Source organism: Oncorhynchus mykiss, chromosome 22, assembly GCF_013265735.2.
Source record: "Oncorhynchus mykiss isolate Arlee chromosome 22, USDA_OmykA_1.1, whole genome shotgun sequence".
Lineage (NCBI taxonomy): Eukaryota > Metazoa > Chordata > Actinopteri > Salmoniformes > Salmonidae > Oncorhynchus > Oncorhynchus mykiss.
The window spans coordinates 26,943,941-26,969,018 of NC_048586.1; the positions used below are offsets into that span (position 1 = coordinate 26,943,941).

The window sequence follows — 25,078 nt, forward strand, 5'->3', positions numbered from 1 at the left end:
GCACAGTAACACAAACAATTTTGAATTCATAGGCTAGATTCAAACATGTTGGCGATATTGATGATCTGTCTTTCTTGCTCTCTTTCTCTCTTGATATATCGCTCTCTTTCTGTCATCCCCACAGTGTACTCTCGTAGTGACGAGCAGTATGTCCAGTCTGAGCTCCAGTCGGGTGCGGAGCATGAAGAAGCATCAGACTCCAGTAGTAGGGGTGGAGTATGTGTCACTCTGCCTGGAGAAGGGAGTCCTGCTGCCTGTAGAGGACTACTGCCTGCCCCCCCCTCCCTCTACCTCTCTCATCCCACCCAGGCCTGCCTCTCCCTTGCCATCTCAGTCAGGTACAAGCCAAACCTTTCCCCTTTCAGTCAAATACAATCTTTCCCAAATTGAAATACGCTTTATTGGTGATTAAAATATACAATGTTACACAACAATGTTGCCAAAACAGTTGTCACGCAAGTAAATAGGCAAGTAAATAGACTCAGTAATGAATAGATGCTTTATCTTTCTCATCTATGCTTTAACTATAAGTAATCCCTAAGTAATAATACAGCTCAGCTTCTTCATCACTGTCAGTTTCAGGCATCACCATTCTCTTTGCATGCAGGCTTTTACGTGTGTGTATTTCCAATGAAAAGCTTCTTGCACATTCAGCAAGCAGAGCCAGGGTTTGTCATCTTTGAGCATTCTCCTCTGACACAATCACAGTGGGTGTTGTCTCTCGCTCTGTTCCCAGCATGTTGACTCATTCACCCAGTGTGTTCTTTTGAGTTAATCAGTCAGGAGGCTGTTTTTTTCCCTACAGTTGTCTTTAACTGACAAAGGCACTGTGTGCTCACTATGGGTGTGTTTCATTGCACTTTTCTGTGTTTGAAGAACGATGCCTTTTTTACGAAGGGGTGTATGTGTAATATATGGATGTTTTGAATAGAATTGGACTTTGACATAGGGTGTGTTTGTGTGCATGTTATGTGTGTTAGTGTTGAAGGGAACGAGCCAGCCGGCTGAAGTTCAGACCCAGACAGTGAATGCTGTAAATCAAGCCGAGAGGGCGGGGAATCGGGAGAGTACTTACCTGGGCAAATTCAGGTGTGTACCTACTGTACCACTTACCTGTCAATCACTGCCTGACTAGATGTCATACTTTTCCTTTCTGACTTTAACCTGGTCATGGCCCCACATTCGATGACACAGGTCTTATACCAGAGTACTAACCAGTTGAATAACCTAGGTTATGTAATTGTTGTATGCAACTTATGTAATTGCCCTGCAATAATGTATGTATTTATTTATTTAACCTTTATTTAACTAGACAAGTCAGTTAAGAACAAATCCTTATTTACAATGACGGCCCACCCGTAGTGTAGTAACAAGCTACATGACTCGTTTGTGTTTTCTTTTTTCTTTTAGAGTGTATACTGAAAGTGACAATGATCTACCAACATATCCAACACATTTCCAAGTGGCCAAGTACTCCATTTTTGGAAAGGTAAGCCCACCCATAGGCAGTACAGTTTATTTATCTCATGTCAGCTTTACTTGTTGATCCTGTTGATTGACACACCTGTCTTTACAGGTGTGTGTGTGTGTGTGTGTGTGTGTGTGTGTGTGTGTGTGTGTGTGTGTGTCAATAAAAAGTATGTGAACCCTTTAGAATTACCTGCATTTGTGCATAAATTGGTAATAAAATGTTATCTGATCTTCATCTAAGTCACAACAATAGGCAAACACTGTCTGCTTAAACTATTAACACACAAATAATTGTTCATGTTTTTATTGAGCACACCGTGTAAACATTCACAGTGCAGGTTGGAAAAAGTATGTGAACCCTTGGATTTAATAAAAGGTTGACCCTCTTTTTGCAGCAATAACCTCAACCAAACGTTTTCTGTAGTTGCGGATCAGACCTGCACAACGGTCAGGAGGAATTTTGGACCATTCGTCTTTACAAAACTGTTTCAGTTCCACAATATTCTTGGGATGTCTGGTGTGAACTGCTCTTTTGAGGTCATGCTACAGCATCTCAGTCGGGTTGAGGCCCCGTGTGTCCCCAGGCCCCACGTGTCCCCAGGCACCCTCATTTGTTGACTTCTGTGATCAAAAAACCTTGGTTTCATGCATGTTAACATTAGAAGCCTCCTCCCTAAGTTTGTTTTATTCACTGCTTTAGCACACTCCGCCAACCCTGATGTCCTTGCTGTGTCTGAATCCTGGCTTACGAAGGCCACCAACAATTCTGAGATTTCAATACCCAGCTACAACATTTCCGTCAAGATAGAACTGCCAAAGGGGGAGGATTTGCAATCTACTACAGAGAGAGCCTGCAAAGATCTGTCATACTTTCCAGGTCTATACCCAAACAGTTTGAACTTCTAATTTTAAAAATGAACCTCTCCAGAAATAAGTCTCACACTGTTGCCGCCTGCTATTGACCCCCCCCCTCCACTCCCAGCTGTGCCCTGGACACCATTTGTGAATTGATCGCCCCCCCCATCTAGCTTCAGAGTTCGTTCTGTTAGGTGACCTAAACTGGGATATGCTTAACACCCCGGCAGTCCTACAATCTAAGCTAGATGCCCTCAATCTCACACAAATCATCAAGGAACCCAACAGGTACAACCCTAAATCCGTAAACATGGGCACCCTCATAGACATTATCCTGACCAACTTGCCCTCCAAATACACCTCTGCTGTTTTCAATCAGGATCTCAGCGACCACTGCCTCTTTGCCTGTATCCGCTATGGGTCCGCGGTCAAACGACCACCCCTCATCACTGTCAAACGCTCCCTAAAACACTTCTGTGAGCAGGCCTTTCTAATCGACCTGGCCCGGGTATCCTGGAAGGATATTGACCACATCCCGTCAGTCGAGGATGCCTGGTCATTCTTTAGAAGTAATTTCCTCACTATCTTAGATAAGCATGCCCCGTTCAAAAAATGTAGAACTAAGAACAGATATAGCCCTTGGTTCACTCCAGACCTGACGGCCCTTGACCAGCACAAAAACATCCTGTGGCGGACTGCAATAGCATCGAATAGTCCCCGCGATATGCAACTGTTCAGGGAAGTCAGGAACTAATACACGCAGTCAGTCAGGAAAGCAAAGGCTAGCTTTTTGAAGCAGAAATTCACATCCTGTAGCTCTAACTTTAAAAAGTTTTGGGACACTGTAAAATCCATGGAGAACAAGAGGACCTCCTCCCAGCTGCCCAGCTTGCACTGAGGCTAGGTAACACGGTCACCACTGATAAATCCATGATAATCGAACATTTCAATAAGCAATTCTCAAAGGCTGGCTATGCCTTCCTCCTGGCTACTCCAACCCCGGCCAACAGCTCCGCCCCCCCCACAGCTACTCGCCCAAGCCTCTCCAGCTTCTCCTTCACCCAAATCCAGACAGCAGATGCTCTGAAAGAGCTACAAAACCTTGACCTGTACAAATCAGCTGGGCTAGAATATCTGGACCCTCTCTTTCTAAAACTATCCGCCGCCGCCATTGTTGCAACCCCTATTACCAACCTGTTCAACCTCTCTTTCGTATCGTCCGAGATCCCTAAAGATTGGTAAGCTGCCACGGTCATCCCCCTCTTCAAAGGGGGTGACACCCTAGAACCAAACTGTTACAGACCAAAATCCATCCTGCCCTGCATATCTAAAGTCTTCGAAAGCCAAGTTAATAAACAGATCACTGACCATTTCGATTTTGTTACCAAATCACCTTATACCACCCACCACTGCGACCTGTATGCTCTAGTCGGCTGGCCCTCGCTACATATTTGTCGCCAGACCCACTGGCTCCAGGTCATCTATAAGTATATGCTAGGTAAAGCTCCGCCTTATCTCAGTTTACTGGTCATGATAACAACACCCACCCGTAGCACACGTTCCAGCAGGTGTATCTCACTGATCATCCCCAAAGCCAACACCTCATTTGGCCGCCTTTCCTTCCAGTTCTCTGCTGCCAGTGACTGGAACGAATTGCAAAAATTGCTGAAGTTGGAGACTTTTATTTCCCTCACCAACTTTAAACATCAACTATCTGAGCAGCTAACCGATTGCTGCAGCTGTACATAGTCCATCTGTAAATAGCCCACTCAATCTACCTACCTCATCCCAATACTGTTTTTATTTTATTTACTTTTCTGCTCTTTTTCACCCCAGTATCTCTACTTGCACATCATCATCTGCTCATTTATCACTCCAGTGTTAATCTGCTAAATTGGAACTATTCGCTCCTATGGCCTATTATTGCCTACCTCCTCATGCCTTTTGCACACACTGTATATAGACTTTCTTTTTTCTACTGTGTCATTGACTTGTTTATTGTGTTATTGGCTTGTTTATTGTTTACTCCATGTGTTACTCTGTTGTTGTCTGTGTCACACTGCTTTGCTTTATCTTGGCCAGGTCGCAGTTGCAAATGAGACTACAACTATCCTACCTGGTTAAATAAATAAAAAATACATTCTCCAGCAAAATGTCTTAATAAGCTTGGGAATAATTTTTCCGTTGACGATAGCAAGCTGTCCAGGCCTTGAGACAGCAAAGCAGCTCCAAACCATGATGCTCCCTCCAACATTGTTTACAGTTGGGATGAGGTTTTAATGTTGGTGTGCTGTGCCTTTTCTTTTCTCCACACAGTGTTGTGTGTTCCTTCCAAACAACTCAACTGTAGATTCATCCGTCCACAGAATATTTTGCCAGTAGTGCTGTGGAACATCCAGGTGCTCTTTTGCGAACTTCAGATGTGCAGCAATGGTTTTTTGGACAGCAGTGGCTTCTTCCATGGTGTCCTCCCATGAACACCATTCTTGTTTAGTGTTTTACGTATTGAAGACTCGTCAACAGGGATGTTAGCATCTTCCATAGATTTCTGTAAATCTTTAGCTGACACTCTAGGATTCTTCTTAACCTCATTGAGCATTCTGCTGTCATCTTTGCAGGATGGCCACTCCTAGGGAGAGTAGCAACAGTGCTGAAATTTCTCAATTTATAGACAATTTGTCTTACCGTGGACTACCTTTTAGAGATACTTTTGTAACCCTTTCCAGCTTTATGCAAGGCAACAATTCTTAGATCTCTTTTCTTCTCAGGCAATGCTATTTGTGAATAGCAAATGCACATTTTATAAATGTTTTTTATGGGGCAGGGCAGCTCTAACCAAAATCTCCAATCTCGTCTCATTGATTTGACTCCATGTTAGTTGACTCCTGACTCCAATTAGCTTTTGAAGAAGTCATTAGCCTAGAGGTTCACATACTTTTTCCAACCTAAACTGTGAATGTTTAAATGATGTATTCAATACAAACAATACAAATACAATAATGTGTGGGTTATTAGTTTAAGCGCACTGTGTTTGTCTATTGTTGTGACTTAAAATGTTATCTGATCTTCATCTAAGTCAAATTTATGCAGAAATCCAGGTAATTCCAAAGGGTTCACATACGTTTCCTTGCCACTGTACGTATGTAAATGTGTATGTATTTAAACTCAGCAAAAAAAAAAAAAAGTCCTCTCACTATCAACTGTGTTTATTTTCAGCAAACTTAATTAACATGTAAATATTTGTATGAACATAACTAGATTCAACAACTGAGACAAATAAACTGAACAAGTTCCACAGACATGTGACTAACAGAAATTGAATAATGTGTCCCTGAATAAAGGAGGGGTCAAATTCAAATGTAACAGTGAGTATCTGGTGTGGCCACCAGCTGCATTAAGTACTGCAGTGCATCTCTTCCTCAAGGACTGCACCAGATTTGCCAGTTCTTGCTGTGAAATGTTACCCCACTCCAAGGCAATCTGCAAGTTCCCAGACATTTCTGGAGGGAATGGCCCTAGCCCTCACCCTCCGATCCAACAGGTTCCAGACGTGCTCAATGGGATTGAGATCCGGGCTCTTCGCTGGCCATGGCAGAACACTGACATTTCTGTGTCATAGGAAATCACGCACAGAACGAGCAGTATGGTTGGTGGCATTGCCATGTCAGGATGAGCCTACAATGAAGGGTGCCATATGAGGGAGGAGGATGTCTTGGCTGTTACGCACAGCGCTGAGATTGCCTGCAATGACAACAAGCTCAGCCCGATGATGTGAAACACCGCCCCAGACCGTCCACCTCCAAATCGATCCCGTTCCAGAGTACTCCTCCGTGTAACACTCATTCCTTCGACGATAAACGCGAATCCGACCATCACCCCTGGTGAGACAAAACCGCGACTCGTCAGCGAAGAGCACTTTTTGCCAGTCCTGTCTGGTCCACCGTCTCCTGTCTGGTCCAGCGACGGTGGGTTTGTGCCCTTAGGCAACCTTGTTGCCGGTGATGTCTGGTGAGGACTTGTTGTTGTTGCCATCCTGTAGCTGTCTCGCAGGTGTGATGTTCGGATGTACCGATCCTGTGCAGGTGTTGTTACATGTGGTCTGCCACTGCGAGGACGATCAGCTGTCCGTCCTGTCTCCCCGTAGTGCTGTCTTAGACGTCTCACAGTAAGGACATAGCAATTTATTGCCCTGGCCCCATCTGCAGTCCTCATGCCTCCTTGCAGCATGCCTAAGGCACATTCACACAGATGCCCAGGGTCCCTGCTCATCTTTCTTTTGGTGTTTTTCAGAGTCAGGAGAAAGGCCTCTTTAGTGTCCTAAGTTTTCATAACTGTGACCATAATTGCCTACCGTCTGTACACTGTTTCTTAATTAACGACCATTCCACAGCTGCATGTTCATTAATTATGTATGGTTCATTGAACAAGCATGGGAAACAGTGTTTAAACAGTGTTTAAGTTATTTAGATTTTTACAAATTATCTTTGATAGACAGGGTCCAGAAAATGGGACGTTTCTTTTTTTGCTGAGTTTATATATACACTGCTCAAAAAAATAAAGGGAACGCTAAAATAACACCTCCTAGATCTGAATGAATTAAATATTCTTATTAAATACTTTTTTCTTTACATAGTTGAATGTGCTGACAACAAAATCACACATATTATCAATGGAAATCAAATGTATCAACCCATGGCGGTCTGGATTTGGAGTGACACTCAAAATTAAAGTGGAAAACCACACTACAGGCTGATCCAACTTTGATGTAATGTCCTTAAAACAAGTCAAAATGAGGCTCAGTAGTGTGTGTGGCCTCAACGTGCCTGTTCACCTCCCTACAATGCCTGGGCATGCTCCTGATGAGGTGGCGGATGGTCTCCTGAGGGATCTCCTCCCAGACCTGGACTAAAGCATCCGCCAACTCCTGGACAGTCTGTGGTGCAACGTGGCGTTGGTGGATGGAGCGAGACATGATGTCCCAGATGTGCTCAATTGGATTCAGGTCTGGGGAATGGGCGGGCCAGTCCATAGCATCAATGCCTTCCTCTTGCAGGAACTGCTGACACACTCCAGCCACATGAGGTCTAGCATTGTCTTGCATTAGGAGGAACCCAGGGCCAACCGCACCAGCATATGGTCTCACAAGGGGTCTGAGGATCTCATCTCGGTACCTAATGGCAGTCAGGCTACCTCTGGCAAGCACATGGAGGGCTGTGCGGCCCCCCAAAGAAATGCCACCCCACACCATGACTGACCCACCGCCAAACCGGTCATGCTGGAGGATGTTGCAGGCAGCAGAACGTTCTCCACGGCGTCTCCAGACTCTGTCACGTCTGTCACGTGCTCAGTGTGAACCTGCTTTCATCTGTGAAGAGCACAGGGCGCCAGTTGCGAATTTGCCAACCTTGGTGTTCTCTGGCAAATGCCAAACGTCCTGCAGGGTGTTGGGCTGTAAGCACAACCCCCACCTGTGGACATCGGGCCCTCATACCACCCTCATGGTGTCTGTTTCTGACCGTTTGAGCAGACACATGCCCATTTGTGGCCTGCTGGAGGTCATTTTGCAGGGCTCTGGAAGTGCTCCTCCTGCTCCTCCTTGCACAAAGGCAGAGGTAGCGGTCCTGCTGCTGGGTTGTTGACCTCCTACGGCCTCCTCCACGTCTCCTGATGTACTGGCCTGTCTCCTGGTAGCGCCTCCATGCTCTGGACACTACGCTGACAGACACAGCAAACCTTCTTGCCACAGCTCGCATTGATGTGCCATCCTGGATGAGCTGCACTACCTGAGCCACTTGTGTGGGTTGTAGACTCCGTCTCATGCTACCACTAGAGTGAAAGCACCGCCAGCATTCAAAAGTGACCAAAACATCAGCCAGGAAGCATAGGAACTGAGAAGTGGTCTGTGGTTGCCACCTGCAGAACCACTCCTTTATTGGGGGTGTCTTGCTAATTGCCTATAATTTCCACCTGTTGTCTATTCCATTTGCACAACAGCATGTGAAATTTATTGTCAATCAGTGTTGCTTCCTAAGTGGACAGTTTGATTTCACAGAACTGTGATTGACTTGGAGTTACATTGTGTTGTTTAAGTGTTCCCTTTATTTTTTTGAGCAGTGTATATATAATATACAGTTGAAGTCGGAAGTTTACATACACTTAGGTTGAAGTCATTAAAACCCGTTTTTCAACCACAAATTTCTTGTTAACAAACTATAGTTTTGGCAAGTTGGTTAGGACATCTACTTTGTGCATGACACAAGTCATTTTTCCAACAATTGTTTACAGACAGAATTGTGACACTTACTGTGTCACAATTCCAGTGGGTCAGAAGTTTACATACACTAAGTTGACTGTGCCTTTAAACAGCTTGTAAAATTCCAGAAAATGATGTCATGGCTTTAGAATCGTCTGATAGGCTAAGTGACATCATTTGAGTCAAATGGAGGTGTACCTGTGGATGTATTTCAAGGCCTACCTTCAAAATCAGTGCCTCTTTGCTTGACATCAAGGGAAAATCAAAAGAAATCAGCCAAGACCCCAGAAGAAAAGTTGTAGACCTCCATAAGTCTGGTTCATCCTTGGGAGCAATTTCCAAATGCCTGAAGGTACTACGTTCATCTGTACAAACAATAGTGTGCAAGTATAAACACCATGGGACCACTCATCCGTCATACCGCTCAGGAAGGAGACGTGTTCTGTCTCCTAGAGATGAACGTACTTTGGTGCGAAAAGTGCAAATCAATCCCAGAACAACAGCAAAGGACCTTGTGAAGATGTTGGAGGAAACAGGTACAAACGTATCTATATCCACAGTAAAACGAGTCCTATATGGACTTAACCTGAAAGGCCGCCATAAAAAAGCCAGACTACGGTTTGCAACTGCACATGGGGACAAAGATTGTACCTTTTGGAGAAATGTCCTCTGGTCTAATGAAACAAAAATAGAACTGTTTGGCCATAATGATCATTGTTATGTTTGGAGGAAAAAGGGGGAGGATTGCAAGCCGAAGAACACCATCCCAACCGTGAAGCACGGCAGCATCATGTTGTGGGGGTGCTTTGCTGCAGGAGTGACTGGGGCACGTCACAAAATAGATGGCATCATGAGAACGGAAAATTATGTGGACATATTGAAGCAAAATCTCAAGACATCTGTCAGGAAGTTAAAGGTTGGACGCAAATGGGCCTTCCAAATGGACAATGACCCTAAGCATACTTCCAAAGTTGTGGCAAAATGGCTTAAGGACAACAAAGTCAAGGTATTGGAGTGGCCATTACAAAGCCCTGACCTCAATCCTATAGACAATTTGTGGGCAGAACTGAAAAAGTGTGTGCGAGCAAAGAGGCCTGCAAACCTGACTCAGTTACACCAGCTCTGTCAGGAGGAATGGGCCAAAATTCACCCAACTTATTGTGGGAAGCTTGTGGAAGTCTACCTGAAACATTTGACCCAAGTTAAACAATTTAATGGCAATGCTACCAAATACTAATTGAGTGTATGTAAACTTCTGACCCACTGGAAATGTGATGAAAGAAATCAAAGCTGAAAGAAATCATTCTCTCTACAATTGTTCTGACATTTCATATTCTTAAAATAAAGTGGTGATCCTAACTGACCTTAGACGGGGAATTTTTACTTTGATTAAATGTCAGGAATTGTGAAACTGAGTTGAAATGTATTTGGCTAAGGTGTATGTAAACTTCTGACTTCAACTGTATATACACATATACATACACATATATATGTGTATCATACTATGCAGTGTGTGTACCTATGTGTTTTCCAGGCTAATAGCAGCACATGGTCGGTGTTGGAGCTGCAGAGTGGCAGCGCAGAGGGGGGACAGCAGCAGTACCGTGTGGTGAGGTACTGGAGAGAGGACCATGGTGCTAAGGTGAGCTCATGTCTTTGGTCACTGATTCACAGGATCCATGGATTCTTGGCTAGTTATTATGTCGTTAGGATGAACAATCCCTACTATCCCTATTTGGGTGGACTATCCCTACTACCTGTTTGGTCTGCTGTCTTGTCTGTCAGTCAGCAGCTGTGCAGGACAAGCAGGTGTTCCTCTCCATGTCAGAGGAGGCTGTGGAGGTCTACCAGACTCTCAGGAAGGAGCTGCAGGTCAGAGGACTCACACTGAGGACCACCCTCCCTCCAGAGGCTCCGGATCTGGGCTCTGCCAGCCTGCAGCAGGTCAGACACCCCCCTTATGTATAGACACATAGTTTCTTAAAAATACAGACAGACACAACATATTATATCAGATTTGCCCCTTTTTACCCATCACCTGAGAAATACTCTAATTATTGGAGTCTAATAGATGTTGGCACTCCACTGTAAGATTTGGATTCTATGTGATTCTGTACAGCAATACAGTAATCAATGCTGTGGGTGCCAGTCAGGGGTTGATTGACATGTCTTGTATGATTGACAGCTGCTGCTGGAGGAGAAGCTGAGTTGCAGCAGCCTATCACAGGAAGTGGGCGTGTTCGTGGAGCTGCTCTGGGCAGAGGCCCTTGGTTGTCTGGACAACGTCCTCAAGGTTCCAATCACCAGCCTCAGTCTCAACGATGTAAGTGAGCTGTGGTTGGCTCGCAGTGTTCATGATGCATACTGTATTAGTCTGTCTGTCTGTTGTTCTCTGAGTACTTGTGCTCATTAAAGCTGTATCATTGTTGTGTAGGTGAGCAGGGCTGAGGGGCTGCTGCTACAGGTCCAGAGGAAGCTGAGGGCGAGACAGGGGGAGGGGCCAGACACTGAGGTGGCTTCTCTAATGGAGGAGGTCTACACCCTCCTGCCACACAAAACTGATCTGTCCCATCTCCCTCTCCACACTAAACTCATCTCATCGCAACTGGACCTCTGCCAGGTAACACACAACACTGTTATTTTTTAGCAGAATGAACACAGTTTAAATGACCTGGGATCCAGTCCCACCCCAACCACTTATTGACTTTCTCCCCTCTACATATATATATATAGTCCTAGCCCATATCGTGTGTGTGTATGTGTATGTATGTGTGTATATATATATATATATAATTTATATATATATATATATATATATATTTATATATATATATATATATATATATTATTTATATATATATATATATATATATATATAAATATATATATATATATATATATATATATCTCACACAATTTAATGAACACTAACATGGATCTTTGTTGTAGTTGATCAGAGACGTGCTGAATGTGAGCGAGGCAACACTGAGAAGCCCCATCCCTTCTTGTCTGGGGAAGTACCGCGCCCTGAGGTGTAGCATTGAAAGAGTTCCCCCTGGTCCTGAATTTCTGTATGTCACCGAACTTCTACAGGACAGGTACTGACCCACTCAAACAGGGCCTAAAATGTACTTTTTGGTCCACCAGCCACTGTGGCAGGTAGATTAACAAATCTTTCAGTCACATCCATAATTACATTTGAAAAAAACATCAAAAACAGATTGTGGGGGTTCGTTTCCTTGTCGCTCATTGGTGAAATTAACATTATGACAATATCTTTAATTAAATCATTAAAAGTCCTTTATTAATGCAATTGCAGACAGAAGTTGACAACAGGAACATAACGCATGTTTCCGAGTAAGTCCAGCCCTAGTGATGTCACTGCCTACGTCATTATCTTCTACTTATGAGACCACGCAACACAAAAACTGTTTATATAGCTATCTAAAAGCTTAGCAGTAAATGTCCAAGTTGATTTATAGTGGAATGTCTGACTAATCTCTTACACTCCCCTGCAGAGTTCTTTCTTCACAGTCACACATTTCTCACAGTTTCTTCATAATAGGCAGAGAGACTAGGAAAGTACTGTGGAACCATATGAAACCTCATAATGTATATATATTGGTAATCTGTAGTCTAGGACCCTATAAATGTAAGGAGGGAGGGGTCTTATAACTCCTCCCCTTCTATTAATACAACATAAGCGTAATCAATTATTATAATACATCAAACATTTGGTACAGCCCCTATCATGACCCCTAGGTGAACCTCTTTCAAGATGACCATGCTTTGTAATGTTTCTATAGCAATACATGTATTGGTAAGAAGCTATGTGGTATATTGCTCAATTTCATTATATTTTTTTGTGACCTGAGTCAAAATTTTCAGCTGCCCTTTTAAGAGAGGGAGGTTACTGTGGTAATGGGGCCGCTCGAGTCATGACGCATGTGTGTGTGTGTGTGTGTGGATCTGACTAGGGCATCTCTTCGCTATCAGTTGAAGCAGCAGAGTCAAACTAACATTGAAAAACAACCCAGCTTGTGAACAAAACAATGTAAATAGCCAAGAAACATGAGGACAAAGTCTAACTTTGTAAACTTTTGAGTAAATTAGACCAACTTTTATGCGTGTGCGCAGCGCCTCCAACAATGTATCTATCAGCACTTCAGTACAGGTCCCCTGCCAGGCAGTTTTGCTGCGTGAGGTAGAATATAGGATTCCTATTTCTGCAATTAGCAATTAGCAGTTATGAAACCAATCTGCAGAAATACTTTTTCTGCAGAAATAGCATTTTCTAACCCAACTCGCACATGTGCTCATACTTGACTTTTTACTTTCTATTTGCGGATGTAATGCTCGGATTGTAGAGCCCTGCAAATTGACCACCCGCCAACGTGGCTGGTGAAATTGACATTCTTACACACCAGTACCTAAATCTATCCATGGGGGGCAGGTGGTCATTTTATGCCCTACACTCCAGTGTGTGTGTGCGTGCTTGTGTGTTTAACTCTCCATCTCTCTCCTACAGACAGGTGCAGATCTTGCAGGTGCTGAGAGTAAACAGAGGGGTAGAGCTACAGATGTTTAGGGAGGAGCTGGGGAACGTTAAGCCCCTCCTCCACTCCTCCAGCCCCAGCAGCTTTGTGGGGATCCTGTCTCGGTGAGCACACACACGCACACCAATGATTGACATATTGTACATGACTGATGTGATATGTTGCCAATTCTCTGTCTATAGGGGTCTGTTGCTGCCCAGAGTTGGAGTGGAGCATCATGGGATTGAGAGAACAGACATTGGGAACTTGGGCGGTGGCATCTACTTCAGTGATGCAATCAGGTTAGTCGTCAACATTATATGCCTAATAAATTATATTGAAACAATGCAAATATATTCTGTTTGTATATGAACAGCACTAGTTTGAAATAATGTAATATATTCTCTGTTTATCAGCAGCAGTATGAAATATTGTCAATATACTCTCTGTGTGTATCCTCAGTACCAGTTTGAAGTACTCTAAGCCCAGTGTGACGGACGGCAGTCGGCTGCTGCTGGTGTGTGACGTGGCGTTGGGGCGCTGTACTGACCTCCAGAAGAGGGACAGCAGCCTGACTCACTCCCCTGAGGGATACCACAGTGTACACGGGGTTCGCCACACCCCCAAGAAACCCTCAGAGTTTGACGTAACCCCTTTAAAAAATAATCTGTACCTGCGTTTGTTCAGTGCTAATGCTGACATTGTAATGTTCAGATTGCGTGCGTGCTTCCGTCCGTGCGTGCGGTTCCCTACGTGTTTGTGTTTCTGATATGTGTGTGTATTCCAGGATGATGAGTATGTGGTGTACAGCCCGGAGCAGGTGAGGCTGCAATATGTGGTACAGTTCAGACTGGAGGAGGACCGGCTGAAGGACTTCCAGCCCACCATAGATACTTCTTCTACCGAGCTTCCGCTTCCTGTCTCTCCGTCTGACCTCTGTAAGAACTCAGTTCAATTAAATACATCTTTATTGTAAACTTCCAACCAAACTCAGGGCCATACGTAAAGCTGACCCAATAGAAACAGTAACAAAGCATTCTCTCCAACCCTGTTTTTGTAAAAAGCTGATGGATGGGGCTGGATAAATGTAACCCTCTCAAATTCATAAACAGACTGGCCAGCCATGATATCAAAAGTATAGATTTAACCATGTTTTGAGGTTATACATATAATTAATTTATATGTTCAAAAATGGATGTAACAACTGCTGATTGACCCTTTTTTAAAGTGCAAAAAAATAGACAAGACTTAAAATAAGTACATTTGCTTGCTCTGAGGCTGTTATTGATGACCTGTGTGTAGTGTCCTGTGGTGAGGCTGAGGAGGATGTTGGGAGCTGTAAGAACCCTCTAGAGGAGGTGACTGCAGGCCTGTTGGACTGCTCTGGACAACCACTCCCCCTACAGGCCGTTCATGTCAGGGCCAGGCTGATGGATCTGCTCTCCCAGGTACGACTGGACTGGACAAGATTAGTCAATTTCAGTCCAGTCTAAACTCGACTATACTGGACTGTACCATACTTGGCTAAGTAACAGGCCTCTCTCCTATTGGCTACCAGGTCATCATCTTCCAGACATACACCAATCAGAGCACCGCCCCCATCGAAGCCAAGTACGTCTTCCCATTGGATGATTCTGCTGCTGTGTGTGGTTTTGAGGCCTTCATCAATGGGAAACATGTAATGGGACAGGTAATTCACCCTCACCCTCTCAGCAGCACATGGTGATCAGTTATGCATGTGTAGTATTGTGTTGTGAGCTGTTGTGTTGTTTCCCAGGTGAAGGAGAAGCAGCAGGCGCGTAAAGAGTATAAACAGGCCATAGAGAGAGGCCATGGAGCTTACCTAATGGACCAGGATGCACCTGTAAGTCTCTCCATACCTCCTTACCTCTCTGCAGACACACTTTGTCACTTTACATTGAACAGGAAATAGAATGTGTCAAACGTGAACATGCTCTCTTTAGTACAGACAGTGTGTCATATGTTGAACTCTCAGATCATTATTTTAAATCAGATAATGATGATCATATGGTTGAAATAATCTGTGGTTTCAGTCTTATCATGTCTTGCGTCATGACGGTGATGTCATCTTTGCGTGCCCTCAGGATGTTTTCACCATCAGCGTTGGGAACCTGCCTGCCGGTGCCACCGTCCTTATCAAAGTTACCTTTGTCACCGAGCTGGTCGTCATGGAGGGCTTGATCAACTTCTCATTGCCCGGTAGTGTGGCGCCATGGCAACAGAGCTCAGCGCTCAACCAGAGGACTCAGGTAGGAGGGACTAGATTGATTGATTTTATATGTTATTAATGATGCGTTTAGGTTTGCGTCATGTGTGTGCCATTGTGTGTGTCTGTAGGTGACTTTGGAAAAGGTGTGTGTGACCAACCTGGATTCCCAAGGGTGAGTGTTCCTCTTAACCAGCGCTGTAGATGGATGGGTACACCATTCCTGTATCCTTATCATTAGTTCTGATATTCCCTAATAATCCCTTGTCCTCATATTGACTTGTAGTGTCTGTCTCTCCTCGTTCTGACCTGTAGTCTCTCTCTCTCTCTCCTCATACTGACCTGTAGTGTGTGTCTGTCTCTCTCCTCATACTGACCTGTAGTGTGTGTCTGTCTCTCTCCTCATACTGACCTGTAGTGTGTGTCTGTCTCTCTCCTCATACTGACCTGTAGTGTGTGTCTGTCTCTCTCCTCATACTGACCTGTAGTGTGTGTCTGTCTCTCTCCTCATACTGACCTGTAGTGTGTGTCTGTCTCTCTCCTCATACTGACCTGTAGTGTGTGTCTGTCTCTCTCTCTCCTCATACTGACCTGTAGTGTGTGTCTGTCTCTCTCTCCTCATACTGACCTGTAGTGTGTGTCTGTCTCTCTCTCTTCATACTGACCTGTAGTGTGTGTCTGTCTCTCCTTAGGGAGTTCAGTCTGGATATGTCCATTGAGATGCCCAACGAGATTATCAACCTGCACTGTCTCACACACAAAGTCAAGATCAAGGTAACACAGCAGACCGAGCAATGTATGTGCATGCTTCCTTGTGTGTGCATGTTTGTAACATGGTGTGTGTGTTGTGTTAACCCCAGAGGACCGACTGTAAGGCGGTGGTGAGGACATGTCCAGGTGAGACTCTGGGTCCAGATGGGTTCCTGGTCTGCTTCAGTCTGGCTCAGATCCACCTACCCAGGATGTGGGTGGAGAAACACCCAGATAAAGACAGCCAGGTCAGTATCTCTCCTTCTGTCTCTTAAATACGGCCTGGTCTGTATCCCTTTCTCTCTCCATCTTTCCTTCCTTCTCTCTGTCTAATCATATCCATCTCTTTACGTTTCTCCCCCTTCCAGGCCTGTATGCTGGTATTTTACCCAGACTTTGAGCCCTGCCCCACCTCCAGCCCCATGTCCGGCTCCAGTGAGGTGATCCTGCTGTTGGACTCGTCTGAGTCCATGAGAGGAGAAGCTCTCCAGAACGCCAGGAGAATCGCCCTGCAGCTTCTGAATACCCTGGACCACCACAGCATTCGAGTCAATGTCATCTCCTTTGGCTCAGGTTTTGTTGTTGCTTACTTCAGACTGATGAGTTAGACAGTAAGACACTGTAACTTTTCCCCCATACTCATCTGTCTGACTGTGGTTTTGTCTCATAGACCAGAAGGATGCTTTTCTCTCTGCCAACCCTCTAGTCGAGGCCCTCCAACCAGCCAAGGAGTTCATCATGGTGAGTGCTGACAGACAGGCCCAGGGGCCAATCACAATCTTTTATCATTAGTCTCTAGAATATTAGGCAAACATACATTTTTTGAGCATATACAAAGCTCACTCAGAATATTTTAATGGAATATTCACAATCATTGGAGTATTATGTGCATGTAAATTTTGTCCTTGATCAAATTCTCATTTTCTGAATGATCCTTTCCCCTGTTGTTGTTAGTCCTCCTCACCTGTTGGGGGCAGCACTGAGCTGTGGAGGCCCCTGCGCAGCCTGAGTCTGTTGCCTCCGTCGCATGGCATGAGGAACCTGCTGCTGCTATCAGACGGTCACGTCCAGAACCAAGCCCTGACCCTGCAGCTGGTCAGACAGCATGCCCAGCACAGCCGCCTCTTCACCTGCGGCCTCAGCCCAACAGCTAATCGGCACATGTTGCGGGCCCTGGCCCAGGCAGGGGGAGGGGCCTATGAGTTCTTTGACACAAAGACAAAGCACACCTGGCGAGAGAAGGTACCAGCACACTTTTACAGCGACCTCTCCTATGTCTTTAGATGTCTGTATATTATCTTTGGTTCCAACACAACCACATAATATGTGGTCAACTTGGGCGAACTATCCCTTTAAACAGATGTTTTTCTGTGTGTGTCTCAGGTGGCGTGCCAGGTGAAGCGCATCGTGTCTCCAGGCTGCAGCTCTGTGTCTGTGAAGTGGCAGCAGTTTAACCCCTCAGCTCCCCCCCCTGTTCAGGCGCCCTCTCAGCTCCACGCACTCTTCACTGACTGCCACACCCTGGTCTACGGCTTCGTGCCACACTGTACACAGGTATACTGTCACAGAGGCGTGTTTGTGTGTGCGTGCGTGAACATGACATGCCCAGATCACAAAGCCCTGTGAGACTAACTTGTCCATGTGTCGGGTTCCGTAGGCCACTCTTCTTGGAGACCTGAGTGGTCAGAACATTGAGACAATGGTGTCCACCACTGAGCTACAGAAAACCAGGGGCACGGTGAGACCACCACACTCACATCACCTTACTGTTTATACTGTCTCAGTCACACCACACTCACATCACCTTACTGTTTATACTGTCTCAGTCACACCACACTCACATCACCTTACTGTTTATACTGTCTCAGTCACACCTATAATGTGTGTGTGTGTGTGTGTGTGTGTGTGTGTGTGTGTGTGTGTGTGTGTGTGTGTGTGTGTGTGTGTGTGTGTGTGTGTGCGCATGTGTTTCAGTTCCTTCATAAGCTCACAGCGAGGGCCGTTATCAGAGACTATGAGGATGGCAGTCTTCACACCAACGAGGCTGAACATGAGGTGTGTGTGAACATTAGATTGTGAATGGAGTAGTGTTGTCACAACCAGTATAGCTATACTACAACACCAGATTTTTCTTACCAAAAAAGAAAACACAAAGCAGGCTAATGGTCCTTTAAACACCTACTTTGTGTAAAATATTGTGTGCTATAGCTTGGAAAAGAAATGTGACTCTGGGTGACAACATAAGGCTGTTTTTGACCAACATTAGGAGTGTTTTCCTCTGGAAATTAAGGCTGCTTCATGTTTTGTTTTCCTTCCTTCCTTCCTTCCTTCTTTCCTAGTATTGCGGTACTGGTATCATGACAACCCTAGTATGGAGTGTGTACACTGTACCTATTCTGTGTGTACGGAAAGTTTTTGTTTTATATATATAGTATCAATTCTCTCAGGGGAAGAAATCAGTGATGAAGTCCTTCATCATTGAGCTGAGCAAAGAGTTCTCCATCCTGTCTCAGTTCACCAGCTTTGTTGCCATCGAGGAGAGGGTACGTCTGCCAAACGCTAGTGTGTGCGCACACACATCGACAATACTTCAATACAAATGTAGAAAAATACAATGTTCTGATGCGTTCTTTCTCTCCCAGGACTCAGAGCAGCCTGACGCGGGCTTCACAGATGTTCCCAAACTGATCTCAGACGAGGACGTCGACTTCTTACCTTACCTTAGCTGGCAGCAGGAGGAATATGAGGGAGATGGGATGGACTCTGGATCAGACTCAATGTCAAACTTGCTGAATGGTGGGCTAGGGCATGTTTTATGCAGAAAAATATGTCTAAAGGAGAGGGGGATGGGGGAGGAGCATGAATTGATGGGTCAACTCCAGGTGGATGACGAATCATGGGAAGGATCTGTGAACTTACGTTCCAAATGTCTCAATCAGAGGGCTACGGATGAGGTGCCTCTTGGTAGGATACTTAATTCCTCTTACTTCATGGGCCATATGGTCTCAGCCAGCCCAGTGACCTTGTCCGCTGCTACCGAACCTTTAGATATGACTTTGAAGAGTGAAGGAGCTGTGACGGATGAAGAGATGGAGTACTTTGATGACCTGGTAGTGATCTGCTTCTTTCTTGCTGTTAACTATAAAGAAAAATGATTCCTGTCAATTCATAGTTTAATCACTGAACTGTTCTTGTCTTTGTTTTACAGGACTTTGAATTACGGGAATTCATGCATAGTGAGGCTCTGTCCTCTTCTTCCTCTCCAACTCTCCACACGCTTTCAGGCAGCCAATGCATACCACGCACCCCGTACCTTACTACCACTATGCTGCCTATGGCTATGGAGACGGATTTCATCCCTGAGCTGTGTGGGACCTTCTACTCTCTCCCAAAGATAGTGAGGCTTGCGAAGAGTAGAGAGGGAGACTTTAGACGGGCGGACAGACACAGGAAGGTTTGTGCCGGTTCGGCATTTGACCCTGTAGAGACACAGAAGAAGTCTCTCTCTGTTGCTGATGTGCCTCGTCCTCCTCCCTCTGTTCATCATCTTCAGATCAAGTCTTGCGTTGTTGCTGATGCTTTTCCTCCTCCACCCCCTGCTTCTGCCCTCAGTTCTCCTGGTCCTCCTCCATCTCGACTGCAGTCTTTCCCTGCCACAGTTTCAGATGCTCTTCCTCCTCCACCCCCTGCTCCTGTCCTCTATTCTCCTTGTCCTCCTCCATTTCGATCTCAGTCTTTCTCTGCCGCAGTTTCAGATTCTCTTCCTCCTCCTCCACCCCCTGCTTCTGTCCTCAGTTCTCCTGGTCCTCCTCCATTTCGACTGCGGTCTTTCCCTGCCACAGTTTCAGATGCTCTTCCTCCTCCACCCCCTGCTCCTGTCCTCAGTTCTCCTGGTCCACCTCCATTTCGACTGCAGTCTTTCTTTGCCGGAGGTTCAGGTTCTCTTCCTCCTCCCTCTGCTCTTGTCTCCAATGAGTTTCGAGCGATTAGATACGAGATGGGAGTTCATGCCAGACCTGGAGTTGGGGCTATCTCCCATACTGCAACCTTCCCGGAACTGCAAGCCGGTGGGGACCTGCTACTTTCCAAACCCCAAGAGGCCTATCCTGTGGAACAGTCGTCAATGTGTGAGACTAGCAAAATGTGGACCTTGGATAATAGCTTATCTGAGGATAAGGATTGTGGACTAGTGGAAATGGACCACTGGCAACCTTCTGTTGTCCCTGCTTCTGCGCCCCCATCAGGGTTTGGTTTCGGTGGCGGAAGGGCAGGTTCTCAAAGCAGACAACCTCACGGCTCTTTGTTTGGGGCCACAGCCAGTGCATGTTACATTCCAGATTTATATGAGGCTTCTTCAGCAGGCGGACCACCTCTTGGAGGCTCAGCCAGATCAATGGGGTTAAGTTTTGAGGCACCACTTACTGGCGGACACCTCAGCTCCCTTTCACCTACCACTCATGGCGCCTATATGACCCCATCTTTAGTGCCCTTAGTTGGATCCTCTCAGTTTAATAGCTCTCTCAGTACACTACAACAACATAATGTACTACCACAAGCACAAAAACCTCTGGATATGAAAAAAAACGTACAAAAACTTGTCGGAGACAGTGAAAGGTATGTGTCAGCGTCCGTTCGTCCGTCACTTTGTCTGTCTGTGTATGACCTCTATTGGAGACATGTATTGTTATGTGTAGCTCTGTGGTATCCTAATGAGGTAGGTTTTGATTTCAGGAGGGGAGGTCTTGAATTCAGGAAGAGAGGTCTTGAATTCAGGAAGAATACTCTTGATGTAGTAAAATGGACAGAGATTTTTGCCCTCCAGCACTCGGTAAGTACAGTAAACGTTCCCTTTTCTAAAGGCCCGTCTCATCTGCATAGAAAATACTATTATTGATAGAAAATATGAACTAATCATATCTCTGTATATACATTCTATTGTTTATTGATAGTGCAGGAGCATGGATTGAATTCAGAAACAGATTTTCCAGATACTCAGAGCATTGTATGGGGAACTCACTTCATCGATACCAATGTGTGGCACCATTCACCAATGAGCAATGGGAACCATTTTGTGCTATCAACATGTTTTTTTTTCTTCCAGGAAGGTTACTGGGAGTGCTCTGCCAGCCTGGGCTACCTCCTCGGTGTGGATGTGGACTACTTTGCAAATGTCTTCCTGAAGAATAGAGGCATCAGCTCTCTAGGTAGGCTACACTACAGACTGTTACTAGAGAACTGTTTGTCTGGGAGTCTATGAACATTCAGTTTGGGCTGCTATTTACCGTTTATTATCTATCCATATTCACTTTACCCCTATCTACATTTACAAATGACTCAACTAACCTGTCTCCTGCCCATTGACTCATTACCAGTACCCCCTCTATATACAATATAGCCTCATTTTATTGTTACTTTAAAAATTAAAAAAACTTTAGTTATTTTAGTAAATATTTTCTTAACTGTATTGTTGTTGAAGGGCTTGTTAGTAAGCATTTCACGGTAAGGTCTACACTTGTTGTATTCAGCGCATTTGACAAATAAAAATGGATTTGATGTGTGTCAGGTGTGAGGGCCCATGCTGACATCCTGAGGCTGGTGGCCAGTCTGCTGGTGCTGCAGCTGATGAGGGTGAGGAGGCTAGATGAGGGGAAGCTGCTGCTCAGCCTGTTCCGTCTGGACCTGGACCACTCTCCTCCTCAGCCCAGGTACAGTGGGTCTCCTCTCTCTGCTCCACTATATAACACCCCAAGCACTCTGTTCTATCTACAAGGTTTGAGGGCAGTTCATGTGATTCATGTGTCTGTGTTTCTCTTGGGATAAGGGTATATATGTTTTGTTTTTGTTTGGTGCATTTCTCGATGCGTGTGTGTGTGCGCATGCACTAAATATGGTTACTGTGTGTGTTCCCCCAGGTGTGAGCGCTGGGAGGCGGTGAGGAGGGCGGTGGACTGGGTGTGTTGGGCAGACAAGGAGTACCCGTGTGTGTGCAGCAGGCTGGAGTTTGGCTGGGACTGGGAGTCGTCCACACGGCAGCTCCTGGGCATCGACCCCCCGCACCCCCTCTCTCCCCTCATCCTCCTCGGGACCACAGGGGGAGTGAGGGCCCAATGACTTCCAGGAGGAGAAAGGTGTATGACCAGTATATACATCTGCAGCTATTGCTTTTACTATTTCACTTATTACGAGGTTAAGGTACTATGCTATACTGATAACCTCTTCAGTGATCAAATCAGTTTTGTAATTACAAATCTTTGCATTTAAAGGTGTGATTTTATGTTTTCTCAAAATACAAGAGCAATCATTTCTAAAATGTATTGATACTCCTCAATCTATGGCCATGTTTTATATCCATACAGCTGTCATTGTGTGATTTCAGACCTTGCTCCAATTTTCTTTCTGTTTTCTTTGTCTGACTGAAATAATCCTCTGACGGATAAGCAGAACAGCAGGGTAATGTGGTCATGCTATTGGTCACTCGGGTTCCTATTCGAGCCTTTACACACACACCTTAAAGCCTTTCTAAAAGAATGGTTTGATTTAAAGTGTCTGTTTCACAATATATAAACATAGTCAGCTTGAATCTGTGTGTGTTACAGCACGAAAGTCGAATCCGACTCGCTAGTGTTGTGTTCACCACAAGGTGTCGCTACAAGAAAGGTCAAGGTTAATGACTATTAATAAAGATGTAAATCAATGCATACTGGGAGAAGAATAAGATGGATGCCTACACCATACAGTAAAGTCACATTCATCTTACCTTTCAGCCTGGACTCTATTACTGAGTAAGGTCTTCAGTTACTACATACAGTACTACACAACAGATAGCTGGTTGAGTAAGACCCTCTGTGTTCTGGATCCACTAGCTGCTGAAACTCCATAACTTTAATATTCTGACAACAACAACAAAAAATCTGAGTTAGCTTGCCATGATTCCACAACATCCATATCACTGTCAGTCCCCCTTCCTGTTGTCTCTTCTGACCCCTGATGACCTGAAGGTGTCAGAGGAAGATCCTCTTGGCCTTCTCTACGGCTATTTTGTCCAGTTTTGTCTTCAAATGATTGTTCACTTCTTTTGACAGAATTTCCTCGTACAACCTTTGGTCATATGGTTGACCAACTTGGCCACACTTGTTTCTGCTATTGAGACAGGTGCATGAACACACAAGTGCCAGAAAATAAGGCCCCCACCAACCAGAGGCACGCCAATGACCAGGGAAAGAAAGTAGATGGTCATATATTTGTCAGTGAAAAGATCAGATCCAAACAATAAAGCCACTTTTCATCCATCCCTGGGCAGTCTAAATATTTACATAATCTAACCAGGGGCAGCAAGTAGCCTAGTGGTTAGAGCGTTGGGCCAGTAACTGAAAGGTTGCTGGAACGAATCCCTGAGCTGCCATGGTAAAAATCTGTCGTTCTGCCCCTGAGCAAGGCAGTTAAGGCAGCCCCCCACATCTCTCTGATTCAGAGGAGTTGGGTTAAATGCGGATATAAAAAATAGGCATTAGACACATTCACATGTGGGATATATTAGCATTAAGGCATCTTCAGATGTTCCAGTCCTCACCTGAACGAACATAAGTAATAGCTGCTTGTTTGTAGAAAAGGCTACTTCTTCAGATGTTCTAGACTAGAGTTTTCACCTGAATGAACATCACAGGCAAAATCCTAGGCTGTGTCACGCACTGGATGGGGCATTGTTAATTAGCACACATGCTTCACAATTTTTTTTGTCTTGCAGCCCAGGGGAAGATAATATGGCCTTTAAATATGTATTTTATTGATGTATCTAATTTGTGATACATTTGTCAGTTACCATTGAACATTTGACCAGCATTTAGCCTTTTTGCATCATAATAAAAAAAAAAACATTCTGAACATAATATAAATTGTCACAACTGAGTCCGTCTTGTATTCAGTGATGACAAGTCTCTCTTCAGAGGTCAGGTTTGTTCTACTGTGAAGTCCCACATGTTTGCGGTGGTTGTTGGTCTTATAGCACACAAACCAGTCTCAGTTTATGAGAGTACCTATCCAGTTGAGTACTAAAGTCAGAAATGTGATCACAAGTTTGGTAGATGAACAGAAGCAATTGCAGCAGCTATAATTCCTGAAACACACTGCATCTCTTGCGGCAAAACATCTTCTGCTAGATCTTAACAATTAGCATGATAACACAAGTTATTATAATGGGTGGACACAGCATGTGCACTATGCCATGAGGGCCTATGGGTTGTATGCTGTACCATGCAGGCTTGAAGAAGCACGGAAGGTTCAAAATGTACTCCAAAATGAAGACAAACAGGAAAACTAAAACATTGGCAGCTTTGGTCAACAGGGAGAGAAGTCTGAGGAATGTCAAAACTGAAAATTTGCCATGGTGGCTGAAAAAAACTACTAAAACTACTACTAAAACTACTATTCAAAATAGTAGTTTGATTCTATGAAGGTCTGAGGGACAGTTTTGTTGATTCCCTGAATATTTGATAGAGTATTGTAGTCCTGCAGATGGTCTGAGAAGGAATTACTGGATTTGCAGATGTTCAAAGGAGAAAATATATTGCTCTCTTCTGGGTTGATGTGTTATATTATTGAGGCTCTCTTGATCACGTTTCAGCTAAGACTCAGATGCAGACAGTGTCGAAGTAACAAAAGTGTATTACTAGAACAGGGGGCAGGAAAACAACAGATCAAGGGCAGGCAGAGGTCAGTAATCCAGATGGGGTGAAAAAGGTCCAGAACGGCAGGCAGTCTCAGGGTCAGAGCAGGCAGGGGTCAGTAATCCAGATGGGGTGAAAAAAGTCCAGAACGGCAGGCAGGATCAGAGCAGGCAGGGGTCAATAATCCAGTGTGGCGTGGCAAGGTACAGAATGGCAGGCAGGCTCAGGGTAGGCAGAATGGGCAAAACTAGGAACTAGAACAGACAGGAGCAAGGGGAAAAACGGTAGTAGGTTTCACAAAACAAAACAGACTGGCAGACAAACA

General features: G+C 44.9%; 1 protein-coding gene across 6 annotated transcripts in view; it reads left to right on the plus strand.

Moving 5' to 3' along the window:
- The window catches only part of parp4 (poly (ADP-ribose) polymerase family, member 4), a 30,629-nt gene extending 7,250 nt beyond the window's left edge, over window positions 1-23,379 (plus strand). For 3 of the 6 annotated variants that reach the window (XM_036959000.1, XM_036959004.1, XM_036959003.1), the window contains exons 3-33: window positions 125-338; window positions 981-1,089; window positions 1,411-1,489; window positions 10,089-10,220; window positions 10,364-10,522; window positions 10,764-10,901; window positions 11,013-11,198; window positions 11,528-11,676; window positions 13,107-13,238; window positions 13,317-13,415; window positions 13,576-13,759; window positions 13,901-14,051; window positions 14,416-14,561; window positions 14,672-14,803; window positions 14,891-14,977; window positions 15,219-15,383; window positions 15,472-15,515; window positions 16,033-16,114; window positions 16,201-16,338; window positions 16,459-16,663; window positions 16,761-16,831; window positions 17,045-17,332; window positions 17,474-17,644; window positions 17,748-17,828; window positions 18,065-18,145; window positions 18,538-18,633; window positions 18,733-19,200; window positions 19,299-20,918; window positions 21,192-21,294; window positions 21,654-21,795; window positions 22,003-23,379. In XM_036959000.1, coding sequence (XP_036814895.1) covers window positions 125-338; window positions 981-1,089; window positions 1,411-1,489; window positions 10,089-10,220; window positions 10,364-10,522; window positions 10,764-10,901; window positions 11,013-11,198; window positions 11,528-11,676; window positions 13,107-13,238; window positions 13,317-13,415; window positions 13,576-13,759; window positions 13,901-14,051; window positions 14,416-14,561; window positions 14,672-14,803; window positions 14,891-14,977; window positions 15,219-15,383; window positions 15,472-15,515; window positions 16,033-16,114; window positions 16,201-16,338; window positions 16,459-16,663; window positions 16,761-16,831; window positions 17,045-17,332; window positions 17,474-17,644; window positions 17,748-17,828; window positions 18,065-18,145; window positions 18,538-18,633; window positions 18,733-19,200; window positions 19,299-20,918; window positions 21,192-21,294; window positions 21,654-21,795; window positions 22,003-22,201 — 6,051 coding nt within the window. In that variant the 3' untranslated portion in view covers window positions 22,202-23,379. Of the gene's footprint in view, window positions 1-124; window positions 339-980; window positions 1,090-1,410; window positions 1,490-10,088; window positions 10,221-10,363; window positions 10,523-10,763; window positions 10,902-11,012; window positions 11,199-11,527; window positions 11,677-13,106; window positions 13,239-13,316; window positions 13,416-13,575; window positions 13,760-13,900; window positions 14,052-14,415; window positions 14,562-14,671; window positions 14,804-14,890; window positions 14,978-15,218; window positions 15,384-15,471; window positions 15,516-16,032; window positions 16,115-16,200; window positions 16,339-16,458; window positions 16,664-16,760; window positions 16,832-17,044; window positions 17,333-17,473; window positions 17,645-17,747; window positions 17,829-18,064; window positions 18,146-18,537; window positions 18,634-18,732; window positions 19,201-19,298; window positions 20,919-21,191; window positions 21,295-21,653; window positions 21,796-22,002 lie in introns of those variants that run through there. The other 3 variants (XM_036959002.1, XM_036959001.1, XR_005038804.1) reach the window with 3 other exon arrangements.
- The last annotated feature ends 1,699 nt before the right edge of the window (window positions 23,380-25,078 follow it).